This window comes from Bombus fervidus, chromosome 7, assembly GCF_041682495.2.
Source record: "Bombus fervidus isolate BK054 chromosome 7, iyBomFerv1, whole genome shotgun sequence".
NCBI lineage: Eukaryota > Metazoa > Arthropoda > Insecta > Hymenoptera > Apidae > Bombus > Bombus fervidus.
Window position 1 is genome coordinate 5,034,737 of NC_091523.1, and position 25,695 is coordinate 5,060,431.

A 25,695-nucleotide genomic window follows, 5' to 3' on the forward strand; every position below is an offset into this window, starting at 1 on the left:
AAAGGGAAACACCAAACATGGAGCGAGAAAGACAAAGACAGAAAAGATGACAAAAATAAAAAAAAATTGCATGGAACATAAGGCAAAGGCGGACAGATGGAATATTAATTTTGAATATAAGGAAAGCAAAACATTAACTTGTACTTGAAAGAAGATTGCTGGAACGAAAATACAATTCAATTTAATATGCCAGATATTGCGTTCATTTCTTAACAGGTATAAATTGAAGAATCATTTACTAAAAAAATATAGCGATCGTCTTTGTAATATATGTAATAGATAAAATTCACAGAACGGAGTAAATTGTTTGTAGATTTGAAAAGGGTGCTTATTCTATATTATTTTTAAAATTATCGTTACCGTTGAAAAAAGTTATTATCGCTCGACATTACGTACGAAAAGCTAAAAATCATCTAAGGAGGTGTTTCTCCGAGGACGTATTTACACTTCTGCTTTACATATTACACTTCTGTATCTTTCAGAATAACAATGCTGTTCGTAAATAGGACTATTGGTTTTATTCGAAGGAAATACATCATTCATCAGCGACAATAACTATATCTACTCTCATAAAGTTGAGCTCCTCTTATCTGCAAATTATTGCGTCGAGATGGTAATATGTAATAGTGGGAGTAACTGGAACCTCGGGGCAATGATATGATACTTGATCCTACTATTGAACATGTCTACGGGACAGGATAATGCGTCGTTATTTATTGTTGTTATACTCAACATATTTCTTTTGATAACGATACTCATAGCTGAAATTTGTTAGTATTATCTATAGTAATAGAGCTGACAGAACGAAGGAAAACGAATAAGATACGTTTAAGATTTATATTAATAGTACGAGGAATGCATATATATGTATATCTTATAATTAGGTTTAATAAATTGTATCATAGTATTTGACGATTTATCGTATTGTACTAATAATAGCAAATAATTCTGCAATTAAGCAATATAATATGATTACTCTCACCTTTTCCTTTTAATCCCAGCATTTCTCGAGATAGAAATTTGAACGTGTTATTGTATCTCCTTTCAGAATTATTCGTAATTTCATTAACTAAATTAAACAATATGAATATGGTATAGGTATTTTCGAAAAAATACATTTGCTTTAATAATAATTAAACATGTGTATTATTACGTTACTAAATTGTAAAAATTAAAAACTAAAGATTTTAGAACGAATAAATAGCCGATATAACCGTAAATGATTACATAGACAATTTGATTTGATGTTACGTTTTATTCCTGTGTACACACTACACACGTGTGAATAAAAACGGTAAATTTTATGCTCGTACAACTGTACAAGTAGGCCGTTGGAAACTTAGAGCAAATGGGCAAGCCGCAAGTGAGGGTAGCTTTAATTAAGCCATTAGGGTGGCTGAGAGGCTGCGACCAAGCGGCTAGACATTCCAACCCTCTATTCCCTCTCTCTTTCTCTCTCTTTACGTCGCGTCTGCCAAATTAATATTATGCTTACATTCCATACTGCCACGTGGCAAGCGAGTTTGTATCAGTATAAACATTCTAGTCTTCCTTTTCTGCATTTTCCTATATGTATCTACTATGAGTATTTCTGTTTATGGGAATATTATAGCGGAAATTACAAATAAGTCAGATTCTTTTCCCGCTACAGAAAAATGTTATTATTTTCTATGTACTTTCGTATATGCGTATTTCTTATCGATCGCTTTTCATATCGTTTATATTTAGTTATCATTAATTCGTTAATAAATCAATACATCAATTATGATTAATAATAACGATTAATAATCTGCGTTATTTGTATTTATATCGGTTAGTATGGTTTGTTGAGAAACGTGACAAACAGCCTGCATATATTTACACGAAACAGTTATAGCTTATTGTTAGTACTAAAGTGTTGTTTGAAACATACATTATGTATAATTCGTTTAGAAACAATGAAACAGTTGTTTCTATTCATTTTCTTCCCTCAAAGTCTCGAGTCTCGAGTCTCGAGCCTCAAGATATCATTCGTAAAGATTACTAATACGCGATTAATAAATGGCACTTTTCACAGTCATGGTGTCTTTTCCCACGGGCAGAAAGTGTTAAGTATCAAGAATTAAAGCAATTTCATAAAATACGTCACGTTTGTTGATTTGATATTACTTACCAGCTCGTCCATCGTAACCGCGCTCGTCGTCGTCGTCTTCGTGTTCTCCGCTCTCCTCACCAGCTGTCCCTTGAGTCTGCACAACCCTCGGTATTTCTGCGAGAAGGAAAATAAATGTGAAATCGTTGACGAAAAGTTACACTAAATACAGCTCGTATCTCTTCTAAAAGGCTACACGGTTTCCTCTTTCGTATTCGCAAATTCTGCCTAATTGGACGCGCGATCGTGCGATAACACGTTCGAACGGTCGCGTGTTCCTTCTCGTTGATCGATCGATCGCTTCTAAAAACAGGACGGCTACGGTCGAAAATTTCATGCCATTTTTTCTTGCGTCTCGAGTGATCCTTTGCTGTCTGAACTGTTAATGGAATGTTGGAGTTTTCGTGTGTTTCGTTAGATACCGAGTATCCTAATAACGAAAATTTCCAATTGGGTCATTGTTTTACTATCCTGCATTGCTGACTTTACATTGATTGCGTTGTTAACATTTATTGGAAAATTCTTACATTTTAGTTAAAAATGAAGTAGAGTCAAGATTATAAAAATACTTATGTACATAATTATACTTTGTATATTTTGAAATCGTATTATGCATATTTCGTTATATTTTATCAAAATTACTACATCATTCTACGTAGTAGAATTCTCTTTTTTTGTTTGTTATAAGAAATATGTGAATAGTTCGTATCCAACATTTTTTTAAAAATTACGTGTTTTACTGTTCATAGATTACATGCTTGTTAGTCATAATAAATCAATGACAGATGTACAATACTATTACAGCAAATTCTTTTTGATATAAGAATAAATTTTCAGATAAAATATATTCTAACATTTTTAGAAATTATTTATATCGACTGTCATACATATTTCTGTGACATACATATTTATGAATTTCATTATAGAAGGGCTATATTTTTATGGGCATTTAATTAATAAGAAGGTAATGAATACTTCTTGATCGCCCAGTGTATCGAAGAATGCTTCAGCTTTAATGCAAGGGTCCCTATGTGTATAACAAGTTAGGATAAACTCTATAGGGAATGGTGCACTGCGATATACTGGACATAATTAATTCTGCTACATACATACTTATATATATACGCAGTCAATTTATTAGATTATCAATGGTGTAGAAAAAGTTGATAATCGGTTATAAGAAATATAAACTGCTGTCTGGAGTAACAATTTAAAGAATGTTATTAAATATTAAATTACTATTATTATTATTATTATCAATTTCCAATATATGTGACTAATTAATTTCGACTGCGTATTTATCTCGTAATACATCAAACATTTGGTGATATCATATAAGGTACGTAGATCTTCTACTTAAATGAATAAGAACACATGAAATATGAAGATCTTAATGCCTTAAGGCTTTAGGGAATTTGTATACTTACTGATACAAGGTGCAATGTGCGATCTACTCTGTTGGTAACCTCTGGCACATCTGTTACAAGTGGTACCAGTTACTCCGTCTTTACACGGACACTGGCCAGTACTTTGGTTACAAGTTTTTCCGGAAGCTCCGATCGGATGACAGTCACACGCTGTAACACGCAACATGCAAAATAAGGGATGGTTAATTATAGTTATATTATTAGTTGTAGTAAATAATTAGATATATCCAGAAAATAATTGGTGTTATAAGCTTTTATATAATGCTAAACATTCCACGCGCTTAACTCGTGCTACTTTTGATATACATATAGATACATAATACTAATAACATAATACCATAACATTTAACTTTCAAGAAATTTAAGTACAGTAATTATTTTCCTTTATGAGGTTTGTGATTTTATTAATAAGATATTATAAAACAATTAATATATATGTCTTGCTTTCTGACTAAATGTACGATATAACTAGATAAAGAACAGAGATACAGATTATGCAAGTTTGCGCTTGTAATAAGAGAATCTGTAAGAATCTTTGCAATCCATAAAAATCACCAATTACAGATGCTACAAAGAGTTAATACAGTACGAATAACACGTACCTTTTATCGTTTGGAAAATCTAACGAAAGTCAAATTAATATTACTTTATAATGATCTATTACCTAAACAATTAATTATATATAATAATAATAATAAGATCGATCAATTTCATCAATTTATTCCTCATTTCCATTCTTTAATCACCTTTTCTTTCAATAATCGGGCGCTAGTCACGTGAAAGTTATAATTCCCGATGTCACTCGTTTATTCATTGATCAGTGTTTTCGCATTCAGCGCATCCGGGATTAAGAGAGGTGGAAAGAGGCTAAAAGCAAAATCGAGGGAGAAATGTTCGCTCGAAAAGCCAGCTTGACACGTTCCTTTTGCCCACTTACTTATGCAAGCTCGTATTTTTCATGCGAGAGAGACACTGAAAAGCGGTTAATTACGATTGCACTTCGAGCCGAGTGCATCACCGCGAAAATTTAGGAGGAGACTCTCGAAAGCTCTGTCGGTCGTTGCTCGTCTGCATTTCCATTTTCCCTTCCCTCTTGGCTCACTTCTTTTCTATTCTATTTCCACTTACAATTGGCTATGGTATTTTACAGTAAAACTGTTATTGCATTTGTATGCAGTATTACAATGAGCTTGTTGTTCATCTGTGAATAACTACTGATCGTTTCATCTTCCTTTTCTCCTCCCTTTTTAAAGTTTTACATGCAAATATTACAAATATATGCGATATATATACAAATATTGCAAATATTACAAATTTTAATATTTTTCCTTGACTATTTACAACTAGAGATGTTCGACTAACGTGTGCCGAGTATTGGGCCTAATGACATTATTTTAATATTTCTACATCGGTCAAGATTGATACATTAAACGAAGAATGACTAGGACAAGTACAATAGATAGTAATATAATATATTACAGTATATCTACTAAATTGTACAATAAAAGACCTGTTGCTTTCACGATTAAATTCTACTCTTCGGTATCTTTTTAGACATTCGTAAAGTATCGTTTTGCAAACTATTCTTAGTAATTCGTCGTTCGAAAGTTTAAATATTTTACTGCCAGTATGATTTTACCATTTGCTACTTAAAATTACTATGTCATCAAAGACTATATCGATCATCAAAAGTTGAGAATAAAAAGGAAGCAAATGTAAAAGTGGGTGCTCGAAGTATTTTCAATTTTCATTTTATTAATTTTAAAATTACATGCGGTTGCGAAAAAAATAAATATAAAATAATTCGGGAAAAGATATTAAAGCGACAATGAACGGCGATGGTCAGTCCAGATAGGAATACAATCTCTACAACATGAATACGAAATGACCATTTGCACTTCCGCGAAACGGATTAATCTTGAGGAGACTGCCGAAGGGACGAACAACCGGTTCACGCTTCTTCCACATTCATACCATGAGCACAGAAGAGAATTTTAACCGTGGCCAAATGGAAAAGTGCTCGAGAAGTTAGCAGTAGTATTCTCAAATTAATTTAACAAAAGCAGATAACAGTTTCGCTTATGTCTTTAAATCGTTATTTATTTTTACCTTTTTTCATTTCGATTATTTTTTATTATAGATATTATCATTTAACGAGCAGTGATTTATTTTATTAACTATTAGGAATTTATACTTATCGTACAATAAACTAAACGTGTCCGTGTATAGTGGTAAATTATAATTTCTATTCTGTTTACTTCTGTTGTTGCTTTGAATTCATTTTTTCCTATATAACTCGTTACGAAACGTCAGCCGCGAAACTTACCACCACTGACGCGAGAGAGTCGATCTCCAGGAAATCAAACCGTCATGTCGAATGTTTTTTTCGTGGCGATCCTCTCAATTATCACGCGGCCATTTAAACGCGCGTGTTCTATGCATCGACTGTAACAAGGCGTAACGCGAGTAAAATGTAAAATGCTCATGATTTACGAGCGGTGCATGTACTTTCTTTATTCTCGTAGGTGTCTCGGAGTCATGTTTATATTAGCTAGCAATAAGTGACACGCCGGTATGCCTGCTCATTTTACAGGCGTAAACGTGAGTTACGGTGCTCCGTTGTGCTTCCTGAGCACGCTATTCGACCGATCGTTCCCCGTGACCCTTGCGAAACGCGTTCCGACAGTTTGTATCGTTGCATGCATCGAACATCGATCCGTGAGAAATCTGCGCACGACGTTTTTCGATCAAGTTATCCTATTAAAATGGTCCGTGTAATCAGGAATTCGAACGTTTCTAGTCAATCTCTAGCCAGTTTTTAAAAATTTGCACATTGCACCTACACACGCGTTTTTTGTTTCTTTTCCTTACATATGAAAATGGGAAAATTTATTTTCTTCACGAATGCGCTATTTTAGTGTAACGTTTGATTAAAGTCGTTTGTTAGGTCAGCCGTGTACACCCTTCGAGACTTTGATCTCTCTATGGCTTTTAATCGAAAAGAAAATCAGATGCCTGTTCCTGTACTCTGAGCCGAATCACAGGAATTTCTCCATCATCGGAGCTCAAAGCGTTTTCATTCTTTTACGAGTTTAATGAGAATTCACGTTAAATAAAATGGAACTATCGTCCTTCTGGAGCCTTTAACAAGAGAGTCTTTCACTATTCGACCTTGAAGTGCAAGTCGAGGAAACATTTCCTCCAGTTTTCTATCTCCGTTTGTTATCTTATGGAAGTGAATGAAACGCTGTGTTTTCATCTTCGATGCGTTTTTGTAACAATAATGTAGGTATTTTCGTTCTTAAAGAGTTGGAATATTATATGAATATTAACGATATTCTTTTCATTTTTTGGTTGTTTTGATGGAGGGAGAATCTTAGAAGAAAAGAGGGCTACCATATATGTACGTGTATATGATATTATTTATATGATTGAATATTTCGGCGTAATATTGAAATTTGAAGTAACAAAACAGAGTAAGTATTATGAATTCTACATTCTCACTGAATATTTGAAATAAATTGCACGTATGTATATATATACATACGATGTATACACGGGAAGAAAGTTTTGATCAATTTTAAAATAAATGTTAAGCTGATTCAAGGAAATATAAAATATTATACGATCCGACCCTCGTATTACGAAGCGGCAAAAAATATAATTGCAATGGTGGAAAACGCAAATGCTGCATTCGTCGCGATTACGGTTTAACGCGCTGGAAAAGCAAAAGAGGGAAAGACGTTCATAAATTCAACTTACCAGGCCACTTTTACAACAGTAGACCTATACGTATTTATATCCGGATATCTACATGAAATTGTTAAGGCGCTTTAAGCCGATTACCGCGGAGGGTCAAGTTGGCCTTGCTAGGTTTCTTCCTCGTCGTACTCTCACTTTCCCTCGTTTTTTAGACGTTGAAAAAGTTATGGTACATTAACGAGTTGAGTGCATCAACAAACTTACAAAAGGGTTTTAAAGGATTAACCAGAGTTATTAAGAACGCCTCTGTCGAAGGGGAAAATGCAATAAAGAGCGTTCACTGCTTCTAGTTTCTGATTCGCGCTTGCTTCTTGATTTATCCCGACGGATTTGTTCTGTTTTGCATCTAAAAAGAAAGCTATGAACTATGTAAGTTCGATCCTTGTCATGAAAAAATGTTTGTGACATGTTCGCCAAGCAAATACAAGAAATTACCTTTTACGCCTTTATCTTTCTTCAAGTGGCGATAACAAGATAGAGTATTTAATATAAATTATAGATCTCATTTTATCATAATACGCGCGCGCGCACACACACACATGTTCTATACATATACTATACTTTTATACATACAAATATATATTAGTACACATATATTATTATTATTGCAATGTAAAACACGAAAAGCAGTGGATAAATATTAAAACAAATACTAGAAACGTGCAAATATCGTGCGAAACTGCTACAATCAGTAACAATTGCAGATCTTTTTGTTCACCTATTTCTTTCAAGTAAAAATTATATAGATAGTAATATGAAATTTCTGATAAAATACAACAATTGACACCTACTCGTATTTAATAGTAGTAATAGTTATAAGAGTAACTATATTACCTGTTCGTTTACACTCATTTTCGACATGAAAAATCATAATGATTAATTTCCCAATTAATAATTGATTAAATAGGTGATATGAAATCCCTAGCACGTGTTTTGCATCAATATTCATTATTATTTGTAGGATAAATCTTTACGTGTCTACTCAATTCGTTTAAGGAAGAAGATGGGATAAATCTGGCAACGAATTTGCATACTGAAATCACCCACTTGTTTTTGCTCGCAGCAGGTAGCACGTGGGTCGTTTGATGGTTACTCTCTACCTACGTTCTTCTTCAGTCTCGTAAGATCACAGCACCCTTCGTTTCGACTAACTGCTGTGTATCAACAACATCCGGTCCCAGATTTGGTTGTAAGAAACCTTGCAGCCTTCGGTAGATGAAAGTCAATGAAAATACTTTTCAGCAAGGGAATTCGTCAAAATAATATTGTTTGCCGTCGCTTGGGAAATAAGAAAAATTCATCTGCGTAAGCTACTACTTTAAACTCGTTGTTATAAATTATATTTTTTATTTTATTTATACGAGATATTAATGTTTATCTTTAAAAAATGAAAAATAACGTGAGAATAACTTGTGTAACAGAACGAATTAAGTAGGTACAGTGGTATATAAAATATGGAGTTTTATACATACATCTCGGATTATAAGAAATTTTTCGCTACTATTCGACTTCATGCGCGTAGGACTCGTTAAAATCAACTTACGTTTGTTGAAATTACGTCACGCTATAAGTGAAGTCGTAACGTAAACACTAATGCAATGGATCGTTTCATATGGATGTATAGGATATCGAATGGAAAATTAACGGCTTTCGTTATATCGTTGAAAATTGATAAAGCAGAAAGACTTGTTTTGAGAAATAGACACATCGATACATGGATAGCAGTGTTTTTAAAAATATCAGATTACTTCCGATAAATTAGATATTACTCAGATATTACATTAATTTTTAAAAGACCAACTATCGTTATTATTACCTATATTAAAGATTCTAGAAATGGAAATAAAAAACACTGTTCTTTCAGAAGTATAGATGATTCTTGAGAACCGAATAGGAAAGGACTGGTTCTATCTACTGTTCCCTGGAAGAGAAAACAAGACGATATATTTTTATTTTTGAATAAAATCCGTTACGAATATGTGACACGATATTGTGACGATAAAAAAAGGAAAGCCCGTAAATTCCCTGCGCCTACGAGATTAAAGCACTTGAACGGACGAAACACGTGATACTGAGAGTAATAAATGGATCGTACAGAAAGATAGTCAATTAAATCGAGAACAACGATCGGTACATGCGGCGCGTGGATGCCAGCCAATTTATTAATCGGATTATCAGGCTGATTTCCCTCGAGTAAACCTGGGTGCGGGTTGCTCGATAATGTCGATCCATCGAAGCCTGAACAGTTCCCCCTCTGTTGATCTCGTCCCTTTACACTCTATACTCTACTCCATCTTTCCAAGGAAATTCCCGTCGTCTCTTACGTCGAGGATGTTTTTCTTTTCCCACTTAGTAAAACAAATGGGAAATGGCATATGAAAATCCAGTTGTATTATCCGCTCTGTGATAGAAGAACAACGTTTCTTAGATTGTCAGCTATCTGACTGTTGCTCAAAGACGCTTTCTTTAGATTCAAGATTCTTGTTAAAATCGGGGTTGCTTCTATTATAATTGGAACATGAATTTTCGCTTGAAGAATAAAACTGATGTGAAAATTCTTCTGTATATCAAAGATGTGTCCTTTGGAAAGCTTAATAGAAGTAGAATATGATTTATCTTGGAAAGTATCATTATTAATCATTGATACAGATATTTAAATGTAAAAGTCGTAGATATCTTTTTAAAAAGAGGGTTAGTTTTTATATAATTTTATATTTAAACAATTTTTATATCTCGATTCTAAAATTCACATTCATAATTCGATAACCATTCTTTTTCCAAAGCATATTTTCTTAATTTTATAATAATAAAATAATTTCAAATAAAATTCTCTATCTTAACGTATTTGATAAAAACTCGAATTATTTGTTATTATCATGGTAAATCGTCCACTCTTTTCCAATCGATAAAGTCTAGTCCTCCCCGGGACTTACGGCTCATTTAACAGCCGAATTTTCCGAAAATTCCACGCAATCCGAGAAGCCTCGATATCATTCGGTCGTTGATATATCGAATATTGAATAAAGCAATCACCATAACATCGCGCGAAATTGCTTCGTTATCTTCGAAACCTGTCATCGAAGAGTGATTGAACGATGTCATTGCTAGCCCCCAGTGCCTCGTCAAGATGATGGAAAAATAATTTCCTATTGGCTGATGTGTTTTCTTTATATCTAGACAGAGAGTAATTGTAGGGGATGGAATTAAATGCATATTAAGAATGCATATCAATAATATATTTTCTTTCATTTTCTACACTTGTCTGTCGTCATTTTATCCTGCTTCCATAAAAGAATCCTATCTTCACGAAATCCATCGTTTTAATCTTTAATATTCATCATTTTTAATATTGAAGATTAAAAATAAAAAGTGTAGAATACATCTTTTTTTGTTTAAGGCTTCGTCTTCAAGAAAATTGAATGTAGACAGTAGTCGAATATTGGACTAATTCTCGATTGCTGTTAAATATGCGAACGAATAGCGTAAAAGTAACATGCTTCGAATGTGTTGTTCCTAACGGGACAAGGTTATTCCTTTTCTTTCGATCTTAAGTCGTGCTTTCGTATGGCATAAACGAGAAAAACCTTCAAATCCGATTCGAGACACGCTCGTATACTGGTTGATATATTCGCGTCACGACACTCACGACGAGAGAGCGGCCTTCTATTTTGGATTCGGTTCGCCTTGCGTTTCCAACCCCCGTAATCAGACTCTGTGTCGAAGAAATTCGGATTCATAATTCAGGGCAGTTTTTCTTCCTCGTTCCTACCTCCGTTTTTCGTTCTTTTTTCTTCAATCAAATACGTGAAACTCAGCACATTGTTATCCCTTCGTGTACATAGGGTGGATAGAACGTCAACGTCATGAAAGCATATTCTCATTGAAATTCCTTGCACGAAATTCGTATTTCGTCATATCTGCATGCTTCTTGCCACATCAGAAAGATCAATATACGATGACTGTAGTATTTCCTTGAACGTGGCCAGGGAAAACTATCGTCGGAGAACAATTGTCAAAATCCTTTTCTATGCGGCTAATATTAGTTACGTAGAAATTGACATTTTCTCTTAGAGAACTTGAAATTTAAATGCAGATTTGTGAAAATTGGTCACGACATCATATATATATATATATATTTTTTTTTTTCCTACAGTTTAGTTCGTATATAAATAAATTGCAGGTAAACTGTCTGCTATAATTTCAAATTATATTTACTTGAATGATATACATAAAATGATTCTCTCTCGTATAATGAAAAGAAAGTCAACTATTCTAATTGGAATGGTATCATAATAGTCTGATAATATATATGAAAATTATTTAAAGAGTTTTCATATATATTATTTCATATATATAGTTAAAAGGACTTTTAAAATTTTTCAGTGAAATTATTCCGAATTATTGTCCAGGTGCTTGATTAAAATTCCTGAACTCTCATAGGTAGTACGTTTATGTTGCGTCCCGTAGTTAATCGTTCAGTACATAAAGCCCAGCGGAAAATTTGCATCGAAAAGTGTCCCGAAATGGGGATGCTACTCACATCCATCGCTACTTAGCTCCCATTCTCCATGTAGTAGCGTAGTTGTGTGATTAGTACGTGCACACTGCACACTGTACACGCTGGCACGTGTATAAGTAAGGATACCCACCTGTGGCGGGAGTATGCAATAACGATGGGCCTGGCCCATCTTATGTAAACACGTTCGCGTGAGGAGAGCCTCTTAGCTGCTGCAGAGACCTATGTAGACTGTAGACTGTAGACCGTAGAATGTAGACCCACGGCATGGCACCGACGCATTATGCACTCGATTCACTTCGCAAACTTACATCTTCGTGTACGGGTCGTTATATCGTCAGAATGTTCGCGTCTTTCCTTTTCTTAGATCGTCTGGCCACGATTTTTCCCGGAATGCGAAAACAATGCTTGCAGCATGGAACATCCCTACTTTAGTACCTATTATATTATGTATTTTCACTGAATAGCATCTCTCCGTTTCTTTTTCTTATTCGTTGTACACGCTTATTTATAATATTTAAAAATAAACGAGATCGGATCTAACTGATACGTTTTTCATTTTTCGATCTTTGTAATTCTTGTTTGGTTTAACAAGTTGAACTTCCATCAAAGATAGATCCGTGGTACGTTAATCAATATATAAATTTTGCTAGTTCTACATAAACTAGAACGATACAGATTTTAGTTATCTATTTAAACTAGATCGATTTGGATTTCTTTGGCGCTCTGTCATTTAATATTATCAGCTTGAAATTATCGCATGACACGCATCGACGATTACTGTCAGTGTTTGACAAAACCGGCTACTACTTAAAGCGACATAATAACGTCTCTCCTCGATATCCTGCATGAAAAATTCCGTTACTATTTCAAGGTATCGTGTATAACGTTTCGAAGCATTCCAATCAATGTCAATTCTCTTTTGTACAGATAAATTACTGAAACGGGAATGGAAACACCAAGGATTTAATTAATATTGTTCTTATCACATAATCTTAAGAAGAAAACGACTGTGCGATTATTATGACAATTTGAACAACTGTGATCGTTCGCACAAAATCCGAGAGAAATAAAATATTATTTTGGTGTATATAAGATGCTACAACCCTTTCGAGTTAATTCAGTTCAGGGTTTAATCTACTTTTGCATAAGGAATTACTATCTGGCCTCTTATACAACATTTTCAGCCGCACCCTATGCATGTATATGATGTTTGCAGCAAACTATAAACGATTAAAATTTTATTTGAGAAAACGGCATTTCACATATGCTAACCTAATACATACAGGCACGCTAATAATCCGTGACAAATCACGTTATTTAGATTAAAGTTAGAAACCCGTCGCCTAATGTCATCGGGGACTTGTTAATTTTAACGTTGTTTAATATACGACACTTGAGAGAGATAAGATACGAAAAATATGCGACCGCTAAATTTTATCCTAATTCCATTAACCATTCTAGTTTCGAAAACACTTTAGTTTCCTTGGTTTAAAAATTTAGTAAAATTTATAGATGGATATGAAATAATAAATATTAATATGAAATATTATACGCGTTGCATCATACTCGTTAAAAAAGAATATCCTTTCCATTAAATTAATGTCGAATTTAGTACCTATTTTGTCGCATAATTTCTAATTCTTTTATAACGCAAAAGAAGTTAAACATTGAATATTACATTAAATATCAAATACATATATTTATATAGTAGATATTCTGAGAAGATAATTTCTATCGAAAATAAAGATGCTAGATCTTGTTAACCAAAAATATTAATTATTTATTAATTATATATTATACATTATATATAGATATATTATTATTGATATATCTATATACAATTTATAAAGAATGTTGCGTTTCTGTTCTACAAATTTACTACAAGCAATTAAATGTACGGTATTAAGTTCAACGAGTTCAAACAGGCCGGATGGGTGAAGCAATATTATGTTACACTAAATGCTAAACTAACGAAACATTTCGTGCTGAAAAAATAAATGGAGGAACTTGAAAGAAATGCCATTACAATTTTTAAACCTACATACGTCGTTTGATGTATAATTATAGATATCTTATAGAAGATATCTCTTTGACAAAACTTGTTCCCCGATCGGCCGTTACAATATGAACAGGCAGTCGATCATTTTTTTATCGACCGGCTTCTTTGGACCGCGGACGTGCGACGCAGAGAATGGAATGATTGCCCAAGGCTGCATTTATGTTTGACATTTATCGGAAACGACATTTGCGTTTCATATTCTTTCACACCGGGGCCGTTGAGATTCCTGTTACCTAACGAATAAACGAAATTGAAAATTCGAAGGTAATAGAATGGATCGTCATCTGGAAAACGATCGAAGATGTCAGTGCTGAGGGTGAAAGTATAATATATATATTCATATAGTGTATATATGTCATATTAGTATATAATAGTATAAGTGATATAATAATTAAAATAACTGGTAAACAACTTCTTAAAATAAAATATTTATTTTCTGCAGATCAATATACTATGATTAAGTACTATGATTATACTAAGATTATTAATATGCTTCGGATAAGCAAATGGAAGCTTCTCAGATTATAAAAATCGGATACGTTTTCAATCAAAATAAGGCGTAGTCAACCATGATTGCAGATCAATACCGAATACAAAGTATGAAACAGGTTTGGAATTCATCGATCTTTGTCAAGGACTGTCGTTTGTATGCACACAGGGTCAATCGCGATTGTCAATCATATTTACGGATAATTTTGAGTAACGATATACGATCAGTTCCGATTGACTGACGTAGAAATATGAGATGTCATGGACTTGCCGAATTATTAAACGTAGTAAGAAGATCCTACAATTTTTGTACGCAATCGAGCGACCTGATTCGTAGCTATGTATGTATCTATATAGAATATAGTATATATAGATACTCGATGCGTACATGAATATATGCATAAATGTTTATGTACATATATCTATATGATAGGATTTAATGAAATGATATAATTTTTGTTGAAATTTAGTTGAAATTTATCCTACTCGTAATAACAAGGCAGAGTAGATCACCACCCTTTTATTTCTTTACTCTCACAGAACTTTATGAAACTATTGCCTTATGATAAGTACATAGCTACATGTACAATGTACATCACCTAGAAGAAATAATTTACTATAGATATAAATATTTTTAAAATGTTCAAATATTTTTACTATTAAATAGTCAGTACTCTTTTTTTTCACCCTGTAAGTAGGTGTTATACGTGTTCGTATATGTACGTGAAATTTCGATCAAAGTTGTACTTGAGTGCGCAAAAGAGTAGAAATTAATCGGCAAGCTTGCGTAACATGGAGTAGTACCTTGAATATGTGTACGTAAATTGTAACGCAATATAATCGAATTCAATCGGGTTAAGTTAAAGAATCAACAAGCAATTATTTGTAACGCTCCTTTCATTTTCTATCGAAAGATCGATTTGGATTTTAGATCATCCTCCGCTAGACTTTTTGAAATATCGTTTGTTCATAGAAAATTTTTCCGGAAGAAATTAGCACGCAAGGGTGCGCAAAGGTTATGGTTATGGCTAGCTATTAGCGTAATAATATTCGTCCGTCTCGCGGACACAAATGCCGTACGAGAAAGTGAGTCACCGTCACCATAAACGACCGTCGAATTAAGGCCAGTGTACGCATAAGCACGCGTCAGGACAATCGAACAATTGCAAGCACGACATTATGTACTCCGCGACTGGTCAATGCCCTTAAAAGACCAATCCAGTCGTGTACAATGACCTTTTTTTTTTATTATGTACTTCTAGGTTTCGTTTTTATTTTTTAAATTTGTGCAATTTCTATAGGCTGTAATTCTATAAAAAATCTTCTTATGAGATTATAGATGTTTTAAACACGTGGTTAAACGGCTGTTGTTTAGAACTATAACTATAGAACTATAAAACTATTAATTTTTGCAATGCAATGCTTTTTAATTAGAGAAATATAGAGTCTATTGACAATTTCCTTAGATGACATTGAAATTTATTATTTGTGCGTCTACTATTGTGCATGTAAAGTTCTTTAACGTTTAAGCACTTTTTACACTTTTTAATATTTTGATATTGCTAAAATTTAGGAGAATATTTTTAATCTTCATTTTATTTCTGTCAACAAATTTATATACTTCTGTAATTAAAAAATTCGAAGATAATTTATTTACAATTACAATTAATTAATTCGAAGAATTTTATAAAATATTTTTGCTGCTTATAAACAAATTCGGTAACGTGATCTTCGATTGAGTTTTGATAATATTTCAATGTAAAGAAAGGTAAATGTTTATAAAGTTCCCATTATTCTCTTATGCATATAATACGTATTCATGAGGTAAACTGATTGTGAGGTATGAAAAGAACAATAATTGCAACAAAGTCACTCACCAAGTTCAGAAAAAGCGTTTATTGTTGCAGAAATAAAATTAGAAAACCCTTGAGAGCTTGTCCCTACATACCTGAAACAATGGAATTAGATAAGAATTATTCGATGCAATGATCGGCGTGGAAAGTGAGATCCTCTGCCAATGGTTTTCCATCTTATTTGCCGTTCATTCAATAATTAATCATATAATTATGTCGTTAAAGTAATACATTTACATCGCAATAAAAATAACTGTTAAAAGAAGTACTATCATAGCTTAACTTGACGTGTCTAATTGTAAGTAGGTATTATTTTAATAATTTCACTTAATAAGGAAATAGATATACAATATTCATAGCAAGTAAGAAAAGTGTACCTATATTAAAGGCTTTAGATTTCAAGTTTGATTCGACATTGTACAAACAATTATGTATCTTCAAAGCTCTCAAGTAAGTGAATCACATACCTATGTACATCCCTATGTGTATCCCTGAAATTATCTTTTGAAATAATATAACTACTATATCGCACAATTTTTAACTAAAATTTCCATCAAAGTTCAGTTGCCACTTATTTGTCACGTAAAGCAAATTTTTCTGATAAAAAGATTGGTGATACGTCGAAAAGTAAAAGAATATGCAAAGTTTATAAATTCAATTTATAAAAGTTATTACCTGTACATAATTATCGTGTTGTAGTGGAAATTTGAATTTTAAGAGAAGTGTAGAGAAATCACGTAGGGAGAGAGAACGGTAAGAATCAAAGATGATTGGAAATTCTCAGCTGCTCAGACAGTCCGTTGAGGTAACTGTTGGTCGGAAATGCTCGTTATGTATTTCCTTCGGAAAAGTTACCTTTAAGCTATTAGTCTTGCTCGTTTTGCAGGAACCTTACGGGTTTGTTTATCGACTTCATAGTCGTAATTACGAAGCAGGAACAAAGATTTGGTCTTTAATCGTACCGAACGAAATCAGTTTATCCTCCTTTATAGATGTTTGCATAATAAAGTTCAATGTTAGAACGAGCGAAAATTTTGCCCGATTAGATCCTTACTTTCATTTCGATAGCTAAACGAGTAATAACAAATATTATATATATTTTATTATACATAAATCGTATCAATCGTATATGTCTGTATTATTAAATTTGCTACGTCGTTGATTGATTATTTTATTTAAAAAAACTAACGTATCTTAGCAGTTATTTTCACAAAAGAGTAAAAAAGAAAATTCTCAAATGTAAATGAATTTCATTAATTGGTTTACATATAATTTAGTTGCACGAAATGTGGTGTATCTCTTATACAAACTGAAGCACATACGCGATATTATTTTAATAAGTCTATAAATATGAAATAGGTTTATCAAAAATTGGTCGTGACAAATGTCATATTCAATGTTTTTAAAAGTCATTTAATCACCAGTACAATACACGTTATTATCCGCTTTAATACACAACAAGATCCAATTTAATATATAATAACTTACGAAAACAAATTATACAATTTATATTTGAATAACTGCATAAATTGATGCATATGCAAACAGGGATATATAATATATGTACATATTTGTACATCAAAACGTGAATATACTTATGATCGACTAACAATGTATTAAAAGTTGTGAAATAATTTAGTTAGATGGAAAATTTCAAATCATCAATCATGTTAAAAAAATTTACAAGTTATATTGAAATTTTAATAGTAATGACAATACAAATTTATTAACTTATTGGTTGAGCCTTCGTTCAATTTCAGAACATTTTATAATATCAGTGTTTTACGAATTTAAAAATATTTAGTGAAAAAGGTATTATGAGAGTCAAAACACGTTCATATCTTATTAATATTAATTTTTATGTATGCAAACGTGTAACGAATATATGACATAAAATATCGAAGCAAACAGGAACAGTGGAATTTGTTTCAATGTGCATTAATTTAAAGTACGCGTGTGCGAATCATAGTGTGTAAAAAAAAAATAGTTATTTATGAATGAACAGTCTTATACTATTTTCCGATGTTGTGTTATCGTTTACATATTTCTTAATCCCTGTAATATGCATTAAGGCGTGTTATGTATAATAACTATTTCACGTTACATATGTTTATTCACTTGTTTAGTTTTACTTCTTGTCCGTTTCAGTATTTGGGTATATCAAATCAAATAACGAATACATTTCACTTATTATGCCGTGTACGTGAGTACTATGTGCTCACGTATGTTTACTTAATTAAATAGTAATATTAAAAACAATACATGTATCTGTATTTACCTTTTGACTATTACACGTGTAAAAGAATTACACATGTTCTTCATACACATAATAAATTAATTAATAATATTAATTTTAAATTATTATAAATTCGATAAAAAGTAGCAGAAACGATAAATTTATAGTATCGAATCCCTTTTTACATCAGTTCATATTCTTGCATTAGAGAATAAGTACATTAGATGGAATAAATACTTGTTTCAATTTTTACATAATATCATAACATAATAGGAAAAAAGCGATTTCGTTATACTATCTAATAACATATTCGCTTTAAAAATTTGACTCCAATATATTTATGGCATCGATCATTAACAGATAGCCTTTGGAGAAATTATACTTCATTTATAATCAGGTAGACGATTAATCTCTGGTTTTCGAAAAGATTTTTGCTCTCGTGAGTACGTGTAAACATTAAATGGGCTAGGTTATTTCTTCGATCGCTATCTTGAGATATGAAGATATCTTGGTTTATTAAACAGTTTAATTTGACACGATATTCGATCAATGGCCAGTATTAAATCCGCCTAGAAAAAGACGCGAAACTTTCTCCTGGGATGCTAATTAACTCATTTCTCATCACTCGCAGCACGTTAACTTTGGCTCTCATTAAGCGATGATCGATCGACTGCCGAGTGTCTACGGGAATTGAACGACATAAATATCGTACGGAGCAGTTCCACTCTTGTGTAAATTGTCTTGTTCACAGTTAAGCATCAGAGATAGAAACAATCTTAACGATCCTTTCCTCCGTTCGTTATTAATGCACCGAGTAATTACGCGCAAGAGAATTCTTGTGTTTTGCAATTATGTATTTAAATTGATTAGAAACTTGTAATACTGGTCGCGTGAGTGTGTTGCTGTAACGCCGGACACTTGATTATCAGAGTTAATTAAAAAATAGGTACAAAACGAATAATGAAGTATGTTTTGTTCACTGCTGCATATTCGGTATATATGTTTATATTCTTTTTTATTAATTCTGCATTATAATAAACTAACAACGATACCCGATTATTATTCGATTGTCCTCAATTATTAAATTTCGCACCTATCTATTGGCAAGATATCTCGCGACACGACACGTTCACACGATGCTACGGACAAGATATCTCATGCATTTTGTTTATTAACACATTTAATACAAAATTGTCAACGAAATTGTATTGCAAAAGATCTTGTTCCTGACAAGTTAAATCACCGTAATCGTTGGCGTTATTACTCTACTGAATTCGGATCGATCGTAGTTTATCCATAGAGAACCGTTTAATACGTTCAAATATGTGTAAGAGATCAAAGTTGTAATTTCACGGCGGACTGCACGAAACATTCAATTAATAGACCAACTTACTTATTGGATAACGCCAATTAATCTGCGATATTAGTCTGTCGCTTGTTTGCGTTTACGAGTAACTTGGCTCGCATACCATTGGGTTTATGAATCGTCGCTCAGCAGGTGGGGCTCTGGAACGATGATAACTATAGTTAGGTTCGCAGTAGATATACATATACTATATAGGTACCACATTACACATACGTGGATCTTTTATAACACCAACTACGCTGTCGATAAATCGTCGATTATATCTTTTCAAGAACAACGCTGTGAATGCAGATGCAGTTATAAAATATCAAGCTTCTTCCTCTCGCAAGTCTTCACGAAAATAACGATCTGGAATGAGTCTGGACATCGTCACGAGTTCCCTTTTTGAACAAGTCCGTAAACAGTACGCTGGTGAAACATACCGACCGATTCGAAAATACATGCATCAACGAAAGAATCTTGTCCGGAGGTAGACAAAGCGCAGAATACGTTTAACTTAAGAGGAACGTGTCAGTTATCACTTTACACCCAACCTTTTACCCTTAGGCAACTGGCCAGCCTTACAACAGAGTCAAGTTACGTTTTCCAAACGTTCGGCACCTTCTGTCTCTCTTTCTTCTTTTTTTTTTTTTTTTTTTTTCAGTAAGAGTAGTTTTTATTACCTTCCATACTTCCATGCTTCCTGCGTCGCAAATTGTAAAAAATCGAAACTAACATACCAGCTCGCCGCTAACTAAAAAGTAGTTTTATATCTATATACAAATATCTATATACGTAAATAGTAGCTTTTAGGAGCCTTTTGAATATTTCAAAGGTTTTATAATAAATAAACATTTATTAAAAAACAAACAAACAAATAAACATTTATTCTTTGCGCTTTTCACTTGATTCTGCGAATTTATCTACATATACATATGTATGTATAATATACGTACCTATATTTCACTTCGAAAATGAACATTCTACTATATTTTTTTGGCAATCCCTAAAATAGGGATATTAATAGTTTAGTTGTTTAATGTTATAATATTTTTAATTTTTAAAACAAACCTGTGAATTTATCAAATCTTAAAATTTTTTCTGGTGGAAATTGAATTTTGGACGAAGAGTAAATAGTTCTATAAAGGATGGAAAGAATAATTATTACATACGCTTGATTTTATTGCATCAGCCACAAGAAGCGATAATAAAAAAAAATTAGATGATTTCACACCTTCGTTCGCCAGTTGTATCCATTTCGTGTATCAAACAGGATTCCGTTTTTCAACGGTAAATACCATTACTTCGGGTTTCACGCGATCGTTTCGTCGCTGTAAAATGCGCAAGAATTCGGAAAGAATGTAGTGTCTTAGCACTTAGGGTTTAGAGACTTTGTTGATAACGGCGTAATCTCGGAATTGTGCACAGTCTAGAGTATACGTAGCTGTGCGAAAGACAAAAAGTCCGAGAAACCGATAAAACATGCGAGCTCGTGCATGTAGCATGTACTGCGCGCGTACCTATGTGTAACGAAACACGGATCGAACTTCGCTGATCGTAAATCACTGTTCAACCTAAACACAATGCCGCGCCGCGCCGCAACGATTCCCGAGGATCGTTTCAAATCTCCTTAGCGCAGACTGGCGTGCGTTACACGCGTTCAGGGAGACACGGGAGACACGGGAGACCGAGTGCAAGTCTGTGTTCTCTTCCCGTAGATACGTCCACAGGGAATAGTGCACGCGGCTACGTACAAACAAATAACGGTTCAACTAGACTGCGAGTTTGCGAAAATATTTATAGTAGGCGCCTGCTTTTATCTGTTCGTTCTAGCAACGTTATGGGCGCACGTTGATTTCGTCAGTAACTCCTCGCGAAATTCCTAGGGAATCTAGTACAGGCCATGTGTGCGTTGTTTCGTCGCGCATCGAAACGATTTCTTCATCGATCATATTTAATTGAAACCCAACACCCGGTCGGTTATCCCTCTATAAATCTGGTATCACTCTCAAGTATTTTCACGGTCGCAATGCGTACCTACTACCGTGCAAATCTGCGCAGCGATGTAAAGGGACATTAGGAAACGTGATGCTATTTGGAGAGCCTGCGAGAATTTTCAATTCATTTTCAATGGACGATAGTTGGGCGTGGTTAGATACGATGAGGTTTTATTTTTCGATGCACGTTGCGCAAGTGGAGGGTAGATGAGCTTCTTCAAATATTTTATATAGAAGTGGTTTATTCACATTTGAAAGATACTTATCGAATAGAAATGACTGAACTTATTGAATAGATCATAATAAAATTTCACAGAATAAATAATAACGTTGCACTATGATCGTCGCTTTTAATAACAATAATAATGTTATACAATTATTTCATACAATTAATGTATACCTATAGAGAACTGATTCCGATTGATATTCGCAAGAATTGATCAACGATGCTGCTCTTATATTTGCGCGATCTTTTAATAAGTGAAGTGTCTCTATCTCCATTAGTAGTACCCTACTCTCGAACTTTACTTACTTTTACAAACAAAAATAAGAATTTGATGTAAGTAGACAGCGGTGTAATATTGGACCAGAGAGTGCGAGAAAATTTTATCACCCCTATGGTCACCTTTTTCGACCAGGATGACAATTTGCCACGCGATGCCATAGATACCATAGCAGGTTCCTTGGCTATCGAGTTTCGCCCTATTACACCTTCAATACATTTATTACAGGTTCCCTCCATCTTTCACCTGCGTAGCGAACCGGTGATATGACTGACGACAGGAGACGGGCGAGACCTTCCCGAACCCTTCTCACACATCAAAGTCTCGTATTCCAGTCATTCTATACGCGTCCAATCAAAACTATGCGGCCGATGACGTCTTCATTCGTACGAGCCAGGATCCGAATCCTTCTTTTTACCTTCCTTTTTGTTGCGCGCTAATTGATCCAAAGTGGCTTCCTGAACCTCCACCTATATGATTCCGACACTCTCACGATTGAAATAAAAGTTCAACGGCACCGACGTGACATCTAGGACTGGGACAGAAGACTCATGATTAGTCACGATATTGAAAATAAAGAATTATTCACTACGGAAAGAAATTCTTTTCTCTGAAGATAAAAATAAAAGAGTAAGATATGATGTGAGGTAGATAAGTGATGTGACGTAAGTAGTAGATTGTTCATCATTTTCGATAGTTCATAGCTTTTTTTCTTGTAACTTTTTCTCTATAATTTTGCCATTGACCAAGGATATTAAAATATTGTTAGAGTACAAAAGCTACTTTTCTTCACATTATTAAATGTTTCATTCGATCGAATACTAGCTTCGTTTGGCAGAGAAATAGTTTAAAAATCACTTAGACCCGTTAATTAATCATAATAACAATTGAATCTCAATATTTTTAAACAAACGATTTGTCGACCGAATCAGAAAATAAATAAAGTTTCAATTGTACGATCTTGACACGCGTAAGTTATTGAAACGTTCTATATCTGTAACTCCCATGAAGAGTTAAATTTGTTGGTTTCGCGCTTAAAGGGTAACACGCTTTCGCATAGTACATACATCAAGTCCTTAAAGTTTAAATGCGTTTAAACTGGGAGTAACGTAAGCTATTAAGAGGTTAACCCCAGCTGCTACATATTTGCATGCAGTATCGTTCCCTTAATTATTCTTAAGTTACGACTTCGTGTCACGTACAATAGTTCTGTAACAAGAACATTTAATCGGTAACATGTTACGATTATAACATCTGAAACCATAACGAATTGAAATTGCATGTGTAGCGTGGTTTATATCGAGAAACAAACATGACGTTTTGATGTTTCGAATAAAAGGATATGAAGCGAATCAATGATTGCATATAAAAGAATTATATAGCAAAAAAGTTCATTCCACTCAATCTCGTTTTGTATCATCATTCGTTAAATACAGTAATAGGATTCGCACTTAATTTTTTTATCATGTTGTTATGTTGAAATGTGTTTACCCTTGGCTACTGGAAAATTACGTGCCTCCTTCTATCGTCACTCTCTAATATTATGCGAAAGTAAAGCATAGTCTGCAACTACAAGCAGACTTTATTTCCTTCGCACGAAAGCAGTGAAAACAGAAAAGTATTGAGTATATACATACATATAGATGCGTTGTTTCTCGTCGTCGCCGGCTGAGACCGACGCAACGATACGATCAGATAAGTTGCTGTTTGAAAAAAAAAAAAAAAAATTGTCGGGGCAGTGGTGGTTGTCATTAACATTTCAGAGGAAGAATTTTTTCAGGCAAGGGAAAGAACAGCTCCGAAGAAGAAACATGCGGCCCGGCGCGGCACAGCACGCAGCGGAACAGAGCAGCGTCAGTTGCTCGCGTGGTGGCGAGCTATCAATTTAATCGTTTCTCGATGAATGGACGGATCGGTTTTCTTAAAGTGCCGGTTTCACCCGGAGAACCGCATTTCTTGACCCCCCTTTAGCCGGACGTACGGTGCAGTGTATTCTCGATTTGTGCTGCGTTCACCGTGGGTCATATATTCGTGCCGTGGCGCGCCCTTAAATTATGCGCGCAATTACGCGTACCTGCATCGCGTAAGTGCATGTCCGTACGGGTGTTGCGCGTACTCGCGCAATCGCCTAGAGAGCGGACAAAAAAACCGAAAGCGAAAGACAGAGACAGAGAGGAAAGATTGCCGAGGGAAAAGGTTGAAGAAAAGAGACTGATAGTGAACGATAGAGAGAGAAAAAGGATACATAAACGTGCGCGAAATTGCAACTTCTCTCCGTACTGTTCCCGGCAATCCTGCTTTTTTTGCGAGGTGTTAATGACGAGTAGAGTAGAAGTGGCTGTATCGGTCGGCCAAGTGCTCTCGAGTTAGCGAGATATGCTTGTGGCATGGATGAACGCGTCGCGCCGCGTCGGTTGAATACATCAAGAGACAAATATCCTATACGGAAGATGTGTCGCTAAGCCATAATGCGTTTCGAAATGTCAACACCGATAGGTCGACATCGAGCTTCATAGAAGTGGAGTTGATGTCACTTCGTTAGTAAGAGGAAAGCGGGAACTGAGATAACTTATTTCTTTGTATTAGAATTATTTTCCTCGCTTATTACTATTCGAGGATTTCTTTGCATCGCAATACGTGTATATGTTCATCGCGTTTCTACGTGAACTTTACATGAACATAATTGATTGAGTGACGAGTTAAGTTTATTTGGCCGTTCCTTTAATTCGTATGATATGAGTATGATAAAAAGTCCGTTATTCGAATAATGTTGTCGGCAACGGGACTACTAATATAAATTAAATTCGGCAACAATTTCGTTGTGTGACCCAGTTCGGTGATGTTAATTTTCATGCGATTTGAAAAAACAGAAACAGTTATCCAATGACAACACGTGAGATATTGATGACAGACGTTCCCAAAATTGACTATACTGTTCTTTTTTAAATAAATAAAGTTCTTCATGCTTTTAATAGTAAAGTAACAATGTAAAACACCAAATTCACAATTTTGTTTTCTAATATAAATTGTTATATATAACAGAAAATTTGTAATTTTAATTAAAACTCTACTTAGAGGAAAATCAAAGAAAGCAATGTGGGGGATGTAGAAATAATTTCGCAAAGTATAGTTTCAAGTTCTATGTTGTTTATTAAATATCATCGCAACCTCTTTGGTATAATCTCGCATACTATTGCTTCGAAATGCGAAAGAACAATTTCATCTTTCTCTTTATACCATTTATATCATTTTATTACATCATTTAGTGTATCATTTTATTTTACAAGGTATGCGTAACATTTTACGCATCATCTTCGTTTAGTCGCCTTTATATCATTAGGTTCTTGTTTTGTTAGTAAGTATATTGGCAGAAT

At 33.9% G+C, this 25,695-nt stretch overlaps 1 protein-coding gene and 1 long non-coding RNA gene across 2 annotated transcripts in view; both read right to left on the reverse strand.

Annotated features, from left to right (window-relative positions):
• Positions 1 to 25,695, reverse strand: part of LOC139988722 (netrin-1) — a 111,679-nt gene that overhangs the window by 15,467 nt on the left and 70,517 nt on the right. The window contains exons 3-4 of the mRNA XM_072006416.1: positions 3,559 to 3,708; positions 2,153 to 2,248 (exon numbers count right to left, since the gene is read on the reverse strand). Of these exons, the coding sequence (XP_071862517.1) occupies positions 2,153 to 2,248; positions 3,559 to 3,708 (246 nt within the window). The remainder of the gene's footprint in view (positions 1 to 2,152; positions 2,249 to 3,558; positions 3,709 to 25,695) is intronic.
• Positions 17,816 to 20,544, reverse strand: LOC139988723 (uncharacterized). Its single transcript, XR_011800193.1, has 3 exons — positions 20,056 to 20,544; positions 19,870 to 19,982; positions 17,816 to 19,157 (listed from the first exon to the last, which is right to left on the reverse strand). It is a non-coding gene; the product is annotated as an uncharacterized lncRNA (long non-coding RNA).